This window comes from Boleophthalmus pectinirostris, unplaced genomic scaffold (genome assembly GCF_026225935.1).
Source record: "Boleophthalmus pectinirostris isolate CB_2022bp ecotype Guang Dong unplaced genomic scaffold, ASM2622593v1 HiC_scaffold_18, whole genome shotgun sequence".
NCBI classification, from domain to species: domain Eukaryota; kingdom Metazoa; phylum Chordata; class Actinopteri; order Gobiiformes; family Gobiidae; genus Boleophthalmus; species Boleophthalmus pectinirostris.
Genome location: NW_026571133.1, coordinates 18,242,266 through 18,263,085, shown reverse-complemented (window position 1 = coordinate 18,263,085; position 20,820 = coordinate 18,242,266). Strand labels below are relative to the sequence as shown.

General features: G+C 40.5%; 1 protein-coding gene across 1 annotated transcript in view; it reads right to left on the bottom strand.

Annotated features, from left to right (window-relative positions):
• Nucleotides 1–4,995: 4,995 nt before the first annotated feature.
• The window catches only part of snd1 (staphylococcal nuclease and tudor domain containing 1), an 87,584-nt gene continuing 71,759 nt past the window's right edge, over nucleotides 4,996–20,820 (bottom strand). The window contains exons 11-14 of the mRNA XM_055154061.1: nucleotides 19,795–19,864; nucleotides 18,067–18,180; nucleotides 13,701–13,904; nucleotides 4,996–5,346 (exon numbers count right to left, since the gene is read on the bottom strand). Of these exons, the coding sequence (XP_055010036.1) occupies nucleotides 5,011–5,346; nucleotides 13,701–13,904; nucleotides 18,067–18,180; nucleotides 19,795–19,864 (724 nt within the window). The 3' untranslated portion in view covers nucleotides 4,996–5,010. The remainder of the gene's footprint in view (nucleotides 5,347–13,700; nucleotides 13,905–18,066; nucleotides 18,181–19,794; nucleotides 19,865–20,820) is intronic.

Sequence of the window (20,820 nt, the reverse complement as noted above, 5' to 3'; positions counted from 1 at the left end):
CGGAATGAAAACCTTTCAGTCAATATGCTCAATATGCACAATAAACAGAGCTTTTACCTTTTTGACTTTATTATTGACTACAAGAATAAGCATTTTGAAATTGTGATTACTAGTGGGGGAAGACATTCCGCAAGCTTTCCAAAATGGGAACTTATTTCATAGCACTGACGTCTGCCTAAAGTTTGGTATGTGTGCTGATCCCTGGCTATAGGGTGACTCAAATAGTAGTAAAAGTGGGACAAGCTGAGCTACAAACATGTCCGTCACTACAGTATTTATAATCCAGAAAGCCGGTACACCTTATATGATCGTGTTTTCTATAAATCTCACTTTTTTATATAAAAATGAAAAAGTGGGACAAGTAAGAGGGATGAGGGATGGAGGCCTAATTGTCTGTGCTGGACAACTAAACAAAGGACAGGTGGTCACCTTACATGGCCATCCTGCACAATCAGCAGACACATTTTAAGCATTTTCAGCGTAATTTTCCTTTTACTTTGAATAGCAAGAGGACTGAATTTTTGTGCCCTTTTGGTTTGTCTCTATAGGGATGATACACTTAGCTGGAATGCTTGACTGTATGGGATTAACTTATGAAACTTATTTTTCTCCATGGAGACAAGCAGATGTTGCCACCAGGCCAAGTTAGAGGTCTGATCTGTGGAGAGGTGACCCTGTTCACAGCTAGTATGCATGATTATCTCTTTTTAAGCTATAAAAAAACACCTATAATTTAATAAGAGCAAGATAAACAAGTTTGATGCCATAGTGTAGACAATTCCCCACAAAGCAATATGCACCACCCCTCCACCAGCACATCAACTGCTGCCAAATGACATGTGCTTTAAAGAAGGTATAATTTCATTTATTCTCCTCTCCTGTCAGTGGTCATAATGTTAAGGCAGTCCTGTGTATTCAGCTGTGGTAAAACATAGTGACTAATGTCCCAAGGAAGAGGAGAGGAAATGGGGGAGAGGATGAATAGTCGGGGCGTGCGTGGCAAAGACAAAGTCGTCTGCTCAGCCCATGACGGAGCTGACAGCGCAGACAGGATTCTTAATTGCCCTTAGAGCATATTTCTCATCCCACCTCTGGTAATTGGACATGAACACCAGTGATAAATTGCTCCGACCATCTTTGATTTGGAAGCTCCTGACTTCTGTTTGGCACCTGGAATTAGGAATGGCATTCTCTGCAAGTCTATGTTAAAATAGTAAAATAGTCTTTTTTTGTGTATAAAACTCTAGATCTGTTTGTAACCATTTAAAATCCTTACAAAATGGCAACAGATCTGGATTAAAACTGAGCTCCAACCACTTTAGAGCCTCTAGGATGAGTAAATTTGTAAATTTGCAGTAGACCCGCCTCAAGTAAAGAAAGTAAAAGTAAACTCTGTACAATTTTAAATTTAAGTAAAATAAGCAATATGCATATTCATATTTAACATTAATGGGCAAAAACTCCACACCTTTATACTACTAGCCCAATGTCACCCTTGTTTTGGACACAAGTCTCATAGTGACTTGTGAATAGTAATCCTGTTGCCTATGGTCTGGTTGGGTCTGTAATCAGGCCAAAACCACTGCATGTCATCTATCAGGGGCAAAGCATACAACAAACGCTTCCATGTCTAATTGAAAAACATATCTGGGAGGTGGAAGCCCATTTTCAAACACTGTGTGAATGTTAAGCAGCTCCATTTCAGTGCTGGCTGCTCTCCTTCAAGGCGATTTGCAACAACAACCTCTGGACATGATTTTGAAGGGTTTAATTCCAAGAGGAAAACAAGTGTTCCTGTGTCCTGCCGTATTGTTTCTCATAACGTGTCACATTAAAGGAGCACTTCATGTTGTAATAATACAGCTGTATTGAATTGTTAGCAAACACTGTAAATATGTTTTGATCACTAATGTATAGAGTGGATCTCATTTAGAAAAGAGGTTTCATGAAGTTGTTCCATATAAGTAATGAGAGGAGACCCTCCAGCTCTTTATGTCAGATTTGGCAAAGCTCTGAGTCTTACAGTCTCTTAATGTGGAACCAAGCTTTTATTTATAAGGCAGGGCCCATTAAATGTTTATAGGCAGTACATTACATAGCAGCTTTTAACTGCGTTCTGGTTACAGCCACCCTGATTATAAAGAAATTAAGAATATGACCCCGAACAGAAGTTGTGTCATCATGAATATACAAGCCTTTCTCCTGAAACAAATGGAATCTGAAATTATAACACAGTTTACAGAAAATTACAGCTTTGAGCATAAAACAACTAATCCAATGTTGTAATTTCTCCTTTAAAATTAAGAGCAGGAGCTATCAGGCCACATGCTTTTTAAACATCTGGTTTAAGTTATATGTTGAATAAAAAAGGATTACAATTTTGACTAATGTAGCAGTAACTGACCTTTCCCCATTCAAAAGATATATTTTGATTGTAAGAGTTTAATTTCCATGGTGATGGAGAACTGTTGCCATAGCTAGAAACCCATGAATACATTACCATACATTTTGCCTTCTAACAGAAGTGTTTGTAACAGTACTAGCTGAAGTTGTCCCTTTATAAATGCTATTGAAGAACAATAAAAGGAAACTTCCTTAGACAGAGCTACTAGCCGCCCCTTTGAGCTGGAGAAATGTTGTGATACAAAACAAAGTGACATTAGCGGCTGCCCAACTGCAAAGGATTCAGTCCAGAGCTCTTCTTGCAGCATCACTGTCACACTAAGACTAAGTTCAGACTGCAGGGCTTAATGCTCAATTCCGATTTTTTTTGTGAAATCCGATGTTTTTGCGAGGCCGTTCACATTTCCAATTAAATGCGACTTGTACATGATAAATCCGTGTATCATTTGTTCATTCGTTTTTCAATATAAAACCAAAAATAAGAAAATGAAAAAACAACAGTTTTCTTCGTTATTTGTCTCCAAAACCAAAATGAAAAAACGGATAACGATTCGTTTTTTCAGTTTTCAATTTTGTGTTTAAATGAAGAATGGAAAAAACGGATAACGGCCGGTTATGTATCGGTTTTAGGAGCACATATCCAAGTGGCCTGGGTCGCATTTGAAAAAACTGGATCTGTGTCGTTCAGACTGTCATTAAAAGATCAGATACAGGTCACATAGAAGCCAAAAAATCTGATTTGGGTCACTTCAGGCTGCAGTCTGAACGCAGCCTTAGACCTGCACATCAGCCACGCAACAGGTATAGGTGAACTCCCTCACTTATATCCACTGACAAGTTTTGCTTTGCATGAGATGTTTCACATTAAACTTATCCATCTCCAAGTAGGCAATGCCACTAGGCCAAGTGACAAGTCAAATATATAGAGAGGTGATACTGCTCATAGTAAGAATGCATGTTTTTCAAGGTATTTGGAGCAACACAAGCACCCATAATTGAATGATTTCAAGTTAAAAGTTATATTGTAGAACATTCCATGCAAAGCAACAACATCATGGACACAAGCACACTGTACTCTACAACTGCAAGTTGCATAGTGCATCTATAATGTGTGAAGGAATAACAGGACCACATTTTATTTCATTTGCTTATTTTTATTTAGCAGATTTTAATAGAATGCAAAGGTCTATTATAAGGAAACAAATTCAAACACTGTTTTTGCTATGGCATAGAGACAGACAAGAGACTGCCAAAGATAACATTCATCATAACATTAGAATGTAAACTTTGCTTAAGATATTGAGATAAAATACCAAATGATCGCGTCCATAGTTACGGGTCATAAAAATGGGACCGTGAAAAAAAGACACTCCTCACAAAACGTCTGCAAATGTGGTCATCACACAGATATGCACCAGTGACAAAAATAAAGTCTGTGTGGCTGCAGCTACTTTTGGAAAATAATCCTTTTACGCTTTTGGACATATTCTCCGCACATTTACAGGTCATTCTCAGAGAAGCATTATTTTGTTAAAAGAGACGATCCCTCACTGTACAGTGGAAAGCAGTGATTAAAAGAGCACAGAACAGAGCCTATTGTACAGGATGTCTGCTCAAACGTAACATGGCAAATGACAAAGATGGCAGTGATGAGAGAATATAGATCAATGATGTGTTCATTTTTTGTCCATCATGATGATGGATGACTTCCTTTTCAGATTTTTTAAATGGCATATGGCTTCACTTTAAACGGCATGATTGGCTCCATTTAGTGGCACTCTTTGTGCTTGCCCATCCAAGCTGCAGGCTCACACTGCCTCAAATGCCACCCAGTCTATTACTTCTCCCATTCCATCCTTTCACACAGTGCGTCGCCTCATAAACCATCATACATTTCCTGCTAAATGCCGCTTTCATCACGGCGCCCTTGGCTCCATGTGTGCCACTAAGGTGGCGCTGATTTGAATGTGAAAGAAAGTGAGCATCTGAGCAGTGTGTGATTGTACAAGCAGGGCCTGTGTGGGAGCCTTCTTTTTGGCACTCAGAAGCATGCAGCTCAGCTGTTAATGCTGTGATTCATAGCTAATTAGCGACTGTGGTAATTAGCGCTCGTTATTAGGATGAATGGAGCGGCGTGTATGCATTGCCATTTTCCGTCTCGCACACTTGAGTTTTTTCCCTTGCTAGTTGTTGTGCGGTGCCACCGGGAGCAGACAGTATACCTGTGATTAGCCTGGTCCATCTGACTGACTCATGGCACAAACAGCCTGTGAGCGGTAACGCTCTGACTGGAGAGTTGACGCTTACATGTGTCGACACTAAATAGGACCCAATCATGTCCATGAGCTCTGGGGTTTCAGCTCGTCATTGTTCCGTTCCCTTTCCATTTCGTGGTTTATGTAACAGTGACTAAGAATCCCCCATGATATCCATTATAGAATCAATTTAAGTAGACTTATTCAGATGGCGTTGCAAGGATTTTCAATTATCTGCTTAGACCAAATGTCATCATTTCAACCAGACAAAGTTAGCGGGCTCCAGAGTCAATGCTCCCTAACCTGGCTTTGTCTCTTCATTGTAAAGACAAAGTGTACATGTGTGTATGTGTTATATGAGCACTCTCACTTCCTCTCCATCCCAGCTGAACATCCACACCCCCAAATTTTCACAGCATGAACCCACACAGATTGTGGGCAGCAGTCCATATGGGACAATGTGGACTGCCAATGTAATGTGTGGCATCTTGAGAAGGAGAAAGAGGGAAGAGGGAAGGGGGAAGATAAAACAAACTTGTGGTGTTGAATGGTTGAAAGAATATGTGCTGATGTTAAAGCTGTGCAAGAAGGATGGAAGAGATACTACAGACTGAGCAGAGACATAGTGGAAAATGTGGCTTACCCTGGCACTCTTTGCAGATTCTTGACTGTTCAGGTACTCCGTCACCTGGGGCAGAAAAAAAAAAAGATTAGCATACCGTATCTGTACATCACATATCCGGTTTCAGACGATCACGCTAAATCAGTGCCGACTTTGAACCAGTTCCAATCCTAGAGACATCACTTTTGCCTGCTGCTTTCATTAATATTAAAACTTTTTTCCCACCAAGCTCCAGTTTAAGTAAAGGACACAGACACTCCCTGTGACATTAGATGCACAGAACACAGTGTTCTCTGAAGATCAGCAAGATCAAGAAAACACATGCTGTCTGTGAGTGGCTGTGACTGCAGGAGCTTATGGAGCTGTACAGTACAGAGTAGAGCGGGGTCAGGGCCTCATCACAGTATGTTTCAGTGCACTTGAGCCACTCCAGAGGAGAGGTGCTCCACCAGTGAGCGCCTGCCCGCCTCATGTCGCCAACTAAGCTCAAGTCTGGCTCCTAATCAGAGTGTTCACAATATAGTGCACAAAGGTGGCAACAGGTTGACATGTTTTAAGGTTAAAATTATAATTACATTTTTATATGTTTTTGCAAAAAAATTATAATTTGTTCATGTAATTCCTCATTCGTACATTTTGTGGTCCATGAAAGAAAAGGTTGAAGGTAGTTATCTAGACCAAGTTTTCACTGTTAAAAACACTGTTTGTAACCTCTTCTAACACAAGAGACAATAATGATCTGACCTCTAGAGATACATTTTGTGTGAATACTAACAATTATTTGAAAGGTAAAGACTTGACTTTCTTTGCTAATATTTCTTCTTCTGGTTCCCAAACTGAGCATGAGAGGTGTTAAAATTGTTCATTTGGAAAGGACAGTGAAGTTTAATTGCTGTGCCGGCATATGCAGGTACACTTATTTGATCGCTACACTGCACATGGCACCACACTCAGGAGAGCTGCTGCTAGATGGAACAGTAAAGCCTCTATTCAAACTAATGCACATGAAACTGCACGAGTCATCCATCACAGCCAGCTAAAGGAGATATTTTTTAGAAGGTGTTTGAATATGGTGTGTGGGTCCCATCAGGCAGATGTCACCATGTGGAGACGCCAGCAGACAATATTTCACACACACAAAAGGCCAGTGATGCCATTTGGACTTTATTGGAAAGCCCGAGTGCCTGCAGCAGTGAGAGGCCTTCTTTTTCTCTCAGCTTTCAGAGAGCTAGAGGTAGAAATTAGAGGCATGTGGGAGCGAGGTGTCATATCTCCTCGAGTGGAACTCACAACAGGGGAACACAAAGGACAAAAATTACATTTGTGTGAAAGCGACTAACTAGAACATAAATTCTTTCTGAGTATGAACTGCAGCCTTTCCAAAGCGTTGGCATCTGAGCATCACAGCCCCAGAGCTGTGCAGAGGCTGAGAGCACTACAGAACAATGTGCAGATGATGAGTCGTCATGCTGCAGCTCTCAGGGTGAGCCCTCTTGTTCTTCGGTCAGAGGGGCGCCTCCTGGATGTCTCCAAATCTGTCTAACGCATGAGCTGTGGCGCAGCCCAACAGCCAATCAGAGAGCAGCTCCATTTTTCCTACACCGGATGCTTCCATTATAGCTTCTCTATGGGCTCCTGTAGTGAGACATAATAGCTCATTTACAGCCTTGACAGAAGCAAAGCCCCATCTGGAGAAAAGTTGTGTCAAAGGAAGTCATCTTTCTTCTCACGCGAGGGACGTATGTCTACACTACACATTGCATACAGCATTTTAAAGAAATACACTTTCAGTCAAAAGTTTGGACACACCTCATTCTATGTTTTGTTTACAGTTACTACTTTCTACATTGTATATCCATGGGTTTCAGAATGATGAAAAATGATGACTGTTGTCATAGTGATGAACAATTTAAAAAAATCTATCTTTTGAATGGGAAAAAGTCCTCAAAATGTTGCACATAAGAGGAAGCTAAAAACTGAAGATATCACATTTAAACCAAGATACAAAAAAAAAAAAAAGTTTACAGTTTTATATTTCAGATTCAAAATCTTCAAAGATCCCTTTATTGACAGTGCTGCAAACCTTTGGCCTATCAGTGAGCTTCATGATGCAGGCACCTGAAATGGTTTTCACTTCACAAGTGTGCCTTGTCAAGGTTCATTAGTGGAAAGCCTTAAGTGTGTAAAGCGTTGATCAAAACAAACGGTAATGAAAGACTAAATGAAAAAATGTTTCCAAACTTTTGGCTAGTTTAAACTGGGTTTATATGCACAAGAACACGAAGACCAACTTGACGAAATCAAAGCTAAAGATGAATGGCACATGATGAAAGTGGGGAGAATATGCCTAGAGAGAGAATGCAGTGTTTAGTGGGAGTTTTGGTGGCAGAAGGCGATGGGTGACCGTGGACATGTCTGGATGACCCTACAGGGCTCCCATATGCCAGACAGATGCCACGTTTGGTGAGCAGTGGCCGATGACAGTGGCGGATCTCTAAAATGCTGCCAAAAGAATGTGCTGTCCCCAAAGCTCTGTGTGTGAGGGATTACTTCTTCAGCCATTTTGGACTTCTGATAGACTTCCGCACTTACAGGATCGTGACTGGAGAGTTTAAGATGATCAAAATCAATATGCTGCAACAGTGCTTGGGGAAGACAAAAGTTCCAGCAAAAATCTGTTTAGTAAATCAACTTTGTCTATTAAAATTTCAAATTGACAGATGGATCATAAACGTATGAACTGTTTGAGAGTTAACAATCGGCTTGTTACAACACTCATCTGCTTTATGTAAGTTAAATTTCGTTTTTGTTTCGAGTAACCCCAATGATTTGTGTCACCCTCTGAGGGCCCCTAACTTGGATACTAGGTAAATAAATCACTTATATACACATATTTTGTGTATATGAGTGTTTGTGTAGAACCCCCCAAGTGTGCCCATACCCCTGTTTGCAAACACTGTTATGTAGCCTCAGCAGAAACAGGCCAGGACAGAGTAGATATCTTTGCTAAGTGGTCGATAGTAATCTAATCTAGGTTTTAGATGGTTTGGTCATCATCATCAAACTTTTAGAATGCTCCCTACAAATCAAGTATTATTAGTTAGGAATATTGTTAAACTCCACTGTCTCCATGGAGCTTGTTTTTGGGCGAGCTGAAGCACAGGTGGTGTCTCTGGTGTTTTGGCTGTGTGTGTGTCTGTCTGGTTGTGAATCTGTCTGGCTGTGTGCATTTGTTCGTCTTTCTCCACACACATTGGCCTGAGCCGTGCCCAGGTCCAGGTGGCGTTCTGGAGACGGTAGTGTGAACGTGAGATCTATGACAGGACTCCCGAAGACAGCGTTGCGACAGGTTGCGCGCGGTTGGTGCGTAGGTGAGCGGCCTCTTTTTGATTTCACACCATGCTAAAACGGCATTGCTAACCAGATTCTGGACAGAGCATGTCTGAAAAGCAAGTGAATAATCAAAGCACTGGGTCTGCTCTTTTGGACTTGAGTATAAGAAAAATGCATAAGGAATTATCATTTGTAGCTCCTGCTGAACATAGAGATAAAGGCTGTATTCTGTTAGTTTAAAACAAATTCATCAAAAATCTATGAAACCAACACAGAGCAACAAGACGGTTGAATTTATTTGTGGTTCAAGGTTTATTGATCGATCATAAATGTTTGATTCAAATTCACTTAGTCTTGAAAACAGATAAATTGGTTTTCTATATTAATTTCCTGAAAAGACAAACTTTTAATTATTGCCATAAAAGATAAAATTTCTTTCCCAATGTCAGCAGATTAAAAAGACCATATCAATGATTAGAAATTACCATTTTCATTATTTACACAGCCCTAGCTTCTACTACATGCAACGTTCTCTCACTGACTGTAAAAATATCTCTTAAAGCGATGTCAAAGCTGCTGCGTGCACTGGTTTTACTGGGATTGCACCATGTTGCACATTGGTCCCTACAGCGTGCCTGTCAAAGGAGATTAGGAGCCTGTGAGAATGTGGGATGACAAAGCCAGCAGCAGGGGTCCATGGCACAGCACCTAGGTCATGTTCAAAGACATTCAGCTAATGTAGGCTCTGAGCATGCTACATACCCTCAGAGGAGCAGAGCAAAAAAACATTTGTAAGACAAATGTAAATTTAATATTCACAATTACAACCTATGCTAATCTCTCCTGCTTTGTTCTTAAAGATTTAGTTTGATATGTTGTAAAGACTAATGCACTATTGGGAGCAGTGGGGTCAATGCTTTGCTAAGATTAATGTGCATGCCTGTGGTCCGTTGCAGAGTGGCAGAATATGTCCAGTAAAAAAGCCCATCCCTAACTCTACTTGTAAATTAGGTATTGAGCCACTGGTGGGGAGCAGTCATGCTGTCGTATCCCCATGAAATTCAGATGCTAAATGTGTGTGCGTGCGTAGGTCCATGTGTGTGTGCCCTATGGTGCCGGGCGCTGTGAGGCTCCTGATGGGCCGTGACAGGCAGTGGGGTTGAACAGAGAGGGCAGTGGGCTGAAAGGCGCTCGATTGGTGGTCCGGTTACGCTAAAAGCCTTTCCAGGATGACACATTTACAAGTTTACTGGCCACAGTGATGGCTACAGAAACATTATCCACAGATCTGTATTTGTTTTTAAAATGTTAAGGAACAAAAGCAAGTGTATATGTTAGGGGACAGTAAGGGTGCTTTCTTCTGGAAGCCACAACAGCACTGACATGATAAAGCCTGTTTGCCCACGAGGCCTCATTTTGTTACAGTGAACCTACTGAAGAGAAACACAAGATTCCCAAGAGGCGTATCATCAGTGTCCGAACCAGTGGCTTAGCAGTGTGGAGGCACAAGACTACATCTCCTGAGCCAGAGAATGTGCACCAAACAGCAGCGGCGCACTTTGATAGATGAAACAAGCCATCCCCGGAGGCACACTTTGTGTGTGTGAGTCGCTTCCTGATTTCCTGTATGGATTACACACATGCAGCCTCATTTGTACTAACGCTTCTCAGTGTGCCATTTTATCTTCATTGATGATTTCAACCCCCATTAGCACAATTACTGCGAATGGGACAGCTGCACTATTAACTATACTGGGAATCTGCAATAGCTGTAAGCAAACTATGGCTACCCATGAGGCAGTTTAAGTATAAAAAGAAAAAATGCATTACATGTTAGTTGCCATTTAAAGGCTGCCATACTGGCCTCTAAATGATATGCACTACTTAAAAGAGCTGCTGAGCACTCATACATGAAAAAGCAAGGCCTCAGTGTAAATACATTAGCAAAAATAAGATAAAAGGAGACCAAAACTACAGTTCCCAAGAGGCTACTGCTGGGTAATTAAAACTCCTGTTTCACTGTTGTAGAGGAACAGCACAGCTGTTAATCTGCCTTCTGCTGACACAAACACTACATTACCTTTATAACAAAGCCAGTCTTTATAACCAGTGCACTCCAGTGTGTGCTGGTAAAGGCCTTTTTTCTTTAAATAATGCTTGCTACAACTAGACCTAGTTCAATACAGCAGGCAGCATCACTGTTGGTGGCTGATAATAATTGGACTGGTAAGGCAATGACAGACACTTGCAGAAGTAATTGACTTGTAATTAGCAATGGGAGATTATTAGCTCGTAGCGCTAATGAACTTAGGAGACATCCACTCATGTCAGTTAGCAGAGGTGACTGGGCGAGACGGGGAGCATGTGGACGTTTGTTTGCCATGTTGTTGTCTGCTGCTGACAGGGAACACCGGCCAGACCAGCAGAGCACGAAAGATGTGTTAACAGCCATCTTTTCTGCAGGATGTAGTGACACTATATCTGGCACAACGGTACTATCAGGGCCAAAATCAACTGACTGGCATTTTATATAGAGATAGAAAAATGCAGCATTAAGAACATTTTTGGCTTACACCACTAGCAGTGAGTGGCATCGCACTTGATATTTACACCCAGCATGCTTAAAACTACTCGCAGCAGAGAGGCTGTTATTTTATGCCATATTTCATTTGTCAGACCAAATGTTTGACAGGCTAGTCACTTCTCTGCCACCCAAGCACAGCAATTACTGTTGTTTTTACAACAACCCATTTTAATGATCAACATTGTGTATCTGTTAAACCGTTTGGTCAGAAGCCTCAACAACAGACAAGAGCACAACCACCACTTACAACAAAAAAAATGCCCCATTTGTCTTGAGAGCCTTAGGATAATGGAGCAACAATATCACTGACTGATTACAATATGAAGACCTCTAAACATACTTTAAACAATAAGTCCATGAAGTGCATGTGGAAGAGCTTATGTATATGTATATTATGGGATATACATGCCCTAATTCCATAGATTCATTTCTGGGTCATGGCCTTTTACATGACGCACTTCATTCATCCCCAATCAGAGGACAGCAAATGATAAAAGTGCATCTGTCTTAAAACTGTACACCGATATTTACCCAGAGCCATTCATCTAGTGTAGGTTAAATGTGATTTATACTGGAAAAATAAATAAGATAAAAGAAGTGCCATGAAAACTACTGAACTGAAAAGAACCAAAATGGTGGAGATATAAAGGACAAGTTAGTTTTACAATGAATCATAGGCAGTGAGTGGAGGGACAGCAGCCTATGCAGACAAAAAACTACACAAGATCGTACACTATCTAAAAAATAAAACCAAAAGGAAAAATGGGGGCAGTGGCCCTGAGATCAACAAAAGGTTTCTTTGAACAGTGCTCTCGTCTTCAGACCCAGAGAGATATTACTGTGTGTTGTTGCACAAAGAACAGCAGCATCCATTTAATGAATCCGAGTCAGAGATGTGCATTCACAAATATAGTTAAAGTGGACTCAGCAAAACAAAAGAGTTCTAGGATTGTTTTTCACTGATCAGATGATTGATCAACTTGTACTTTACAGTGTCTTGGTTATGTTTTAAGTGTGCTATAAAGCAAAAAGCTGTACCTCATCTTGTAATGATGACACAGAAAAAGCTCTTTCCATTAAGACACAGATATCTCTTACAAGTACACAAAAGACTACTGCTGTGAATAATGTTTTGTGATGCTTTGCCTGGAATATTCCCCAGCATGGCACTAAAGTTGTCACCATAGAGACAAGCAAGGGGCGCTACCAGGCCTATTTTTTTTGCCAGAACATCTCCATGGAGACAACCAGAACAGTTACATATTACAGCTTTTAGCAACAGCACTGCAATACAATTGATTATACTTAAGAGTTACTAAGCTCGGTCATTTAGGTGTTAAAAAATGTCAAGTGTTGTCAATAAGAGTTCTATGAAACAAGAACACGGTACGAGAATCCATTTCAGAACCACTTCGGAACAAATCCTCAATCTATGGAGTCTGTAGGCCTATTAGTGGAATGAGTGCATAGGCTTAATCACTGTCTGTTCTCTATAGGGCCCATTACTCTGACAGTGCATTATAGTCTCAGGCTACCCTTTAGAGGTCAGAGGTCAAAACACTCTTACAATGATGCACAGGGCTTTATTGACCGCCTCCCCGACCTGAGAGGGGCTGTTATTGGTGCTACACAAAAATGAGTTGGTACTCAGCATGCCATGAGCGAGTGAGCAAAGTGCGTAGATGCAATTTGGCTTTTCTCCCGGTCTATAATTTACATGAATATTCATTTAAATTTGATTATGAAGTACTTTGTAATGTGGATTATTTTTCCATTCTTTTGTTGCGTTTCAATTTTTAAATAAATGACAGTGACTAATAAGAGCGGTGAGCAGTAGCAGTAATTGCGGAGAGAATGAATTTGCCTCATTTTTCTTTATCTTTCATGTACAGAGTCACTTTGAGAGTGCTAGTTAAATTATCATAAAGAGTAGAAATAAAAGCGTGAGCAATATGTCGACCGAATGGCCTGTTAAACTAAAACTGAAAAGGTGTGCTTCACTGATTGACAAGAACGTGGACATTTCACAAACTACAATACCTGTGAGCATTTAGTGTAATACAAGCAAAGATGTCAAACTCTGCTACTCAAGAGCACCACATTGATTAATGAGCTGTCATAATATGCCAACAGACAAATCAATAGAGTACAACTGTATGGTATAGCGCTTATTGCTTTCACTAACATTGGGCACATTTACAAAGCCAGTAAAAATCAGACAACCAGAATAAGCCTATATTTTTATGTTTACTTTATATGCACAAATCTGATCATCAAGTACATCTGGCGACATGTGTAGGTTATTCAGTGGAGTGTTTTTTTCCTGTCACATTAGTTTGCCCTTTTTTCCATAACGTTCCTTGTCAAAACCTGCACATGTGTGATCAGATGCAACTGTTAACATGGCATTTCAATAATGTAATACCTCCCAAAATCCAATAATGATCTGATTTTGGGTGTCCATGGAAACACAGCCGCTGTCTGCATTTTGACTTCCACTCACCATCTTCTGCAGGTGCTTCTCTTTGCGCACGTCCACCATCACTAAGCCCTCTTTGACCAGGCCCAGTCCCACATCCTCCTTTGTGTCTGCGAACTGTATCGTGACATGAGGGCAGGCTGCTCCGGAGTACTCCATGTTTAGCAGGCATTGGCTGTTGTGAATGTCCCGCACGATGCAGTCCACCACATCCGCCCGGGCATCCTCCTATAGACCAAAAGAACAGGATAATTGGCGGCTGATTGCTAAATTGCATAATAATACACAAATCTAAACATAAAAAGCTGATGTAAACAAGTTAAATATGCATCGTTTCATTATGTTATATTATGTTAAGGGGGAGTTAAAGATAAACAAAATCTTAACAGGAAAAACCAGGGCTAGTTCATACATAATGCGCCAGCTGTGAAGCAATCAAAGCGGCGTTGAACCACTTGGAAAAGATTGAAGTTCTCTGGAAGCGCTAAACGGCTTCACCCACTCTCCCCGCATGGCATTCTTTTGTTCTCCTCCCATTTTGCTGTTGGATTTCTCGCCCTCTGCTACCCTCAACCTTCTTCTCTATAAAGGCCAGGGTTTGATTGAACAAAGTGTAGAAGATGATGGAGCAGACTATGGTGTAATTTGACCCCACATCCTCCAGAAGTGAGACTCAGAAAAAAACAAAAAACAAAACAAGGGTGCGGCATCTTCAAATACAGAAAGACACTTAAAAACAAAAATCATTCTCTGGTCATCATCCATCTCTCCTCTTCCCTCTCTCTTCCTCACCCTGGTCTTGTCTCCATAGCAACCCCCTTCGAGCTGGCTGCCCTTGGGTACGTACGCGTCTGCTGTATGTGTGAGCGTAGCGTGTGTGGGCAGGGGAGAGCTTGTTGGAGCCACAAAACGAAGGGTTGCTTTTTGTCCCCTGCGCTCTCCCTGTGGTTAAACTTGTCAGAAGCACTGCGGGAAAGCTCCAAGGGGCGAGGGTGGGCAGGGAGCGGGACACTGGACAAACTGAATATTCTACGTGTGAGATTCCAGGACTTTTTGTTGTGAGGCCAAATGAGAATAACTGACCTGATTTATACTTAGAATGGTGTGTTGGGAAGCACATGTACAGTAGATGTCAACTAATACAGGAGTAACTAAGAAAATAGCATTGTATGGCTCTTTAACTAGTTAACTACAGAGAGGGGAAATATTAAAACACTTCTCGTCAAATCCTTGCTGCCTAGTGGTGCAAAATAACAGATGATTGTGTAAAAAAAAAATTTCTTTTCAAAGAACCAAAGAGAAAAGTTGTAAAAGCAGTGACTAAAGACAGAAAGCAGCACTTTAAAGGCTGCCAAATGCCAAACAAGGCACATGAAAGTGTAAAAATGTACTGTTTTTACACTTTGAATTGAGTGGGTTGTTACCATCATCTGTGGTTGAGTTTGAAAATTAAAGATTATTAAAGAAAAAAAAAGTTGAATGTTTAGGCTCCATTACAAACTATTCTGAGCAAGGCAGCAAGCAGTAATATTCAAGCTTTATCATGGACATTGGAAGTGTACTGAAAACAGCAAACAACTTGACCTGGGGGGTATAAGATCAGTGCCTTAACAAATCCAGGCTTATCCTGAAATCCTAAAATGAATCTAGCTCCATCTTTAGCTTAAAGAAATAAGCCTGAGTCTGACCAAAGCTAACTCAGGCTTAAAGTTTAAGTTGCGCTTTGTGTTCACTCATGGCAACTTTGGGCAGGCCAGAGCAATGGAGCAACAACGACACGGAAAATGGGTAAAAAATATGTTTTTTATGAACTGACTAAACGAGAGGGGAGCCACAGTGTGCACCTGCACAGAACTTTTCCGGTCATTCTGCTCTGAGGAGCTAGAGGAAAAACACATTGCCCCCCTCCTCTCCCGGTCACTCCGTGGGTAGAAGGGAGGCTGGCTGCGGAGTGCGGACTCCGGAGCCTGGTTAATATGCCTGGGAAATTAAGTTGCCTCACCCCTTCCTGATGCCCAGTAGTAAGTTATTACCATTACTTTTATATAATGTCCCAACTTGTTAATTAAACAAAAATCAGTGGGTCAAATCAAATGTTAGGCAGGTATTCTTCAAGGAAAAGGTAAGTAGACTTGAAAAAATTGAAAAATAGAAAAAACTAGAAGGACCAAGGCACTTTGATAGTAAAAGTCCTTTATTTAGGAGAAGTGGACATACCAGAACGGTTCAACCATCAAAAGGTTTTCAGGGGAAACTAAGATTTAAAAAGCCTCCAGATGGCCTTAAATGTTGGAACATGCTCATGTGAGGAAAAGTGACCACCCTCAAAAGTGAACACACCTCAAAAGAATACATTACAACTGGTTACAACACTTGCTGGCTACTTGTAGTTGAGTACTATATGTGAACACTAATAGGTGTGGGTACTCACTAATGCTAAAAGCTATACAGTATTCATATATTCATTCATAGTGATGGAGTGGTTACTTTGCCTCACATGGCCACCTCACGTGACCATGTTCCTACATTTAAGGCTACATGGTGGCTTTTTAAATCTTCATATTTTTCCCAAAGAAGACCACTTAGTGGTTGAAATGCATTGGCATGTTTTTGCCTAAATAAAGGACCTTTACTGTAAGTCTGGATGCCTTGGATTTGTTAGAATTGGAGTTTTAAAATTTAAAAAGAGAAAGCAATCAGGGGGTAAAGAAGAGTAATGTACAAGATGTGTGCCCTCTTCTAGCCCATGGTCAGCCCTGTGGTCAGTCTTGTGTGTTTGGTGTGTCTGGGGGCTCTAAAGTGGAGGTGATGCCTGCCTCCCCTGGGCTGACCAACAGATGGGCCACTTCATCCTTCAGGAGACTTGAGTCATGAGACAGGTGACAGTACACACACATTGGGTTTCCATGGTTTGTAGGGACATTACATTCACTTACATAACACGCACAAACACATGGAGCTTCTACAGAGCCAAAGCCTTTGATTCTCTGCCAATGGGAGGCCAGCCAGTCTAAAATATGTTGGAAAAACTGTCATAACATAGTATGTGTACAAATACTAATAACAATATGTGAGACACAGAACAGAAAGTGCAATTTTTATACCCATACATACACTGTGTCCTTGGTTCATAACAAACCATTCCAGGATAATTCATTCAGCACTCTTTATGGTGTTACATAAGACTAACAACCTGAAAATGTTTCTGAAATAAAGTATAGGGTCTCAATTCAATTTGACTGGAAGATGAAAAAGATAAAAAGGTAATCATATTGTATCTAAAACTGATCCTTTTAAATCTATCTACACATTATTGTAGGCCCCTCGAGAACCAAGACAATCATCAAAACTTTGAATTATTTGGTTAAATAAAAGCATCAAAAATAGTGTGTAGAATTTCAATGTTGTTTCAGCAGCAAAAACGCCTCACACTGACTCTACTCTGAATGAATATTGGGGCACTATGTCCTTGTCCTTTACAGCTAATAAAATAAAACTGAAGCAAAACAATTAATCTAATCACCATGCAAGATGCCTGCAAACTGGTACACATCAGCAGTGTCCCAAATGCCCATTAAATTTAATTAATAACACTCTAAAACACTTACAGTGCTATAAATTATACATACTGAGGATTTACTGTGGGACATTTATTTAGCATGCATTGTAATAAATAATGGTAAAAATAAATTAAAAAATGAAGGTAGAGCACTAATTATTTTGAAACCCGTGACATCAAAAATAATGGTGAGGACATTTACCTGCACTAAATAAAACTAATAGCCTCCCAGATAAAGCTAATTAAAGCAGATATTGAATACTGTGTCAGCCAAGATCACGCAGATTAAAAACATGAGCTACGCATACACACTGCAGGCAATCAGCAGGCTTCAAATGAGTTGACCCTCTGATGCACAAAAAAGTCCCGTGTACACACAAACACACACACACACACACACACACGACTGGTCTCCTGGGTTAACTAAACACTCCAAGTAAACAAGAAGATTAGGTACAGAGGGAGAAGAATGCTATTGCTTAGCTATTAAATGCACTTCACTGTATACCTTAGCCTCTTACTATGGTGGGCATGTGTCAAGGTTGAATTTACCTTTTTAACATCCTACTGTCAGAGAATGCTAATTATTTCTGGAGTTTGTACATCACTAGAGTTGTTCGCCATTGGTTTGTCTGCTTAGCTCTGCATGCATTATGTATAAGCAGAGATTTACAAACTTGAAATGAAGACTCAACCCAGTCTGACAGCTTGAGACTGATATGAGTAGGAGTTTTTTGCTTATATTTTCAAAATTTGACTGAAACCTAAGAAATTTTATGTTAAAAAAGAGGTTTTCATATGGTGCACTTCTGCTGTTTTGAGTGTACTTACATCCTGTGGCACTTGGATGAAGGCGAAGGCATATTCGGTGGCCTGTGCGGGCAGGGTCCTGGTACTGAAGGCTGGGGGCATGGCGGCCAGACGGGTGCTAGACACTACCTCCCTCTGAAAGACCAAAGGAGGATGCAAAGTAAGACATGCAGGTAGTATTGATAAAATGCACAGGAGACGTTGTCCATGATATATTTAATTTAGGAATAGTGTGATTTCTATGTCAACATGTATATATGTAGTATGTAGTAACACTATCATTTGTCAGACACCATATTAAGTCCCACATGTCATTTGAAAGATCATACAGAGAATGGACAGATGCTGATTTGCTGTTTAAATGCTGACTGCTTGTACTGCATGTATCACCTTAAAGTCATAGCCCAGCTGTTTGTGCAGCGGTACACAGGGTGCTTTCAGTAAGCCCCATCTGCTTCAGCGCGCAGATAAAAGCACAAGTCAAACTGCGGTCGGATCACACCAATGACAAAAGCACAGAGATGCTCTGGTGACATGAGCATTTAAACTGCTGATGGCCAAAGAGGATTTTAACTCATGGATTTCAAAAGCCTAACAGTAAACTGCTGTGGTTGCATATGTATACTATTAGTTTTGAGTGCAACAGTAAAAATACAATTTCATATTCTTTTACTTATCGACGTGGGCAGTTTTTGACACCACTATTTCACATATATATTGTGCACGTGAAGGGTGATAAATGGCCATATCTTGTTTTGGTACCCAGGAATAATGACTTTGACATTATAAATATTGTGGGGCACAAACTTTTCAAATGTTAAAATAAATGTCTAAATAAGGTGTATTTGGGAAAGCTAAAAGTGAACTGAGTGGCAGAAAACAAAGAAAAACATTAGAAAGGGGAGCCAATGTGATGACCCTCATAACTTAGGTTAATGTGTTCACTGGACTGTGCCGTCTAGACTGGGTTTCTCTTGAACATTAAAATTTACTCAAGCCATATTAGCTTCTGACAGCAGTGTAAGTAATTTATAATAAAAGACAATTGCGCTGCTGATCTAGAGCACTAGCTAATAATCATATTTTGTACTACGAGTGCTGACAGGTCAAGTTTGCAAAGATATTACAGGCTAATAGGACTTGACACAGAATTCATGTAGGTCTGAAGGAGTCAACACTGTCAGTGTAAGGGTGTACTCTGATATCTCCATTTTAGTCTGTGCTAGGGCGGCCTCGGAGAATCACACTTTGTGCAACGTGCCAAAACATATTGTGTCTGCCAGCCAAACCTCAGCCATCACCATTTAAGGTCAGTCACACAGAGAGCCACTCCAATGGATCATGGGAAATTTACCAAACGCCGAAGGCTGCCTAGCTGAACATGTCATTCTCTAAAGTTTGTGTGCACTGGGAAATCCAAAAATCCTCAGAAATAAAGAGCACTATTTTGATCGTTGCTATAAAAAGCGAAAAAAGTTATGCTCAGTGGCATGACAAACAAAGCAAAACAAACAAGCTTGTATTGTATTTGCCGGAAATCTCCAGCCGCTTAGACACATGTTGCCAGTTATATCCCTTTGAATACCAAATATAACAAACAAATGCTGACTGAAAACACTGAAGAAGTAGACGAAAACTATCTCTGGAGAGGCTCCCTCCAGCTATTTAGCTTTAGCCCAAATAAAACTTTGATACCCCTTCTGTTTTGATCCAACTATAAATGAATTAATTGCAACACAGTATACTCACATTGCCATAATCAATGTAGAAGACGTGGACCTTTGAAGGCGACTCAACTTTCTCCACTCGTGCCCGATACCTGTAATGACACCACCAGAGAAATTGAGAAAAAAGGGGCAGACATGCACAGATGGAGAGTGAGAGACAGAGAGAGAGAAAGGAGAAGAGATGAAAGAGGGAAAAAAAAGAAAGGAAGAGAGAGAGGGATGGATACAGAAAGGAGAGAGAGCAAAGGAAGATGAGTAAATGATTCCATGCTTATTTCCCTGGGGAGCAGCTGTTGGATGGTGTGTCTGTTGTGATCGGGGGAGAGCAGTGTCAAGCGATGAACGAACTGGGGAGTAGGAGGGGACACTGAATCTATCTGGACACACTGTGGGCTGGGCTGGGAAATTGCACCGAGGCCTCATTGCAATAAAGGGCAGATATTTAGACACGATTTCTCCCTACAGCTAATGTCTTTAGTGTACCCCGAGTTGAACCCAAAATGCATTTGCTGAGTGTTTATGTAGAGATAAGCATTTTACAAGGGCAAACCCAGGCACCAATTAAATAAAATGGGATCAAGATGCGTATGACAGAACTATCATAACAGATTACTGGTATTTGACAGTTTAGAAAGTGCTAAATTTGTTTATGGGATGTAGCTTGTGTTGAGCAATGAGAATATTAAATGCTTTGAAATGTTTGAACTGCACTTTTCCTTTAGGTGTAAGTTTTGGCACAATATGATTTTTTTTTTTTTTATGCAAAAAGAAATTAATATGTATTTGTATGAATACTTAAAATACAACCATATATAACCTTATGGAAGTTGCCACCTGTTAAGCCCCAGGAAGATTTTGTATTGAAAAAACAAAACAAAAAATTAATTGTCAGATACATTACAACATCTGATGACAATAAACGCGCAATATTTAGTGCATAAATCAAGAATCTTTGAAAGTGCTAACAAAGTGCTAACAGACGCTAACCTAGCACAACACAACAACACCACAGGAAGAGTTGGCTTTTTTATGCATTTTATGCGTTAAG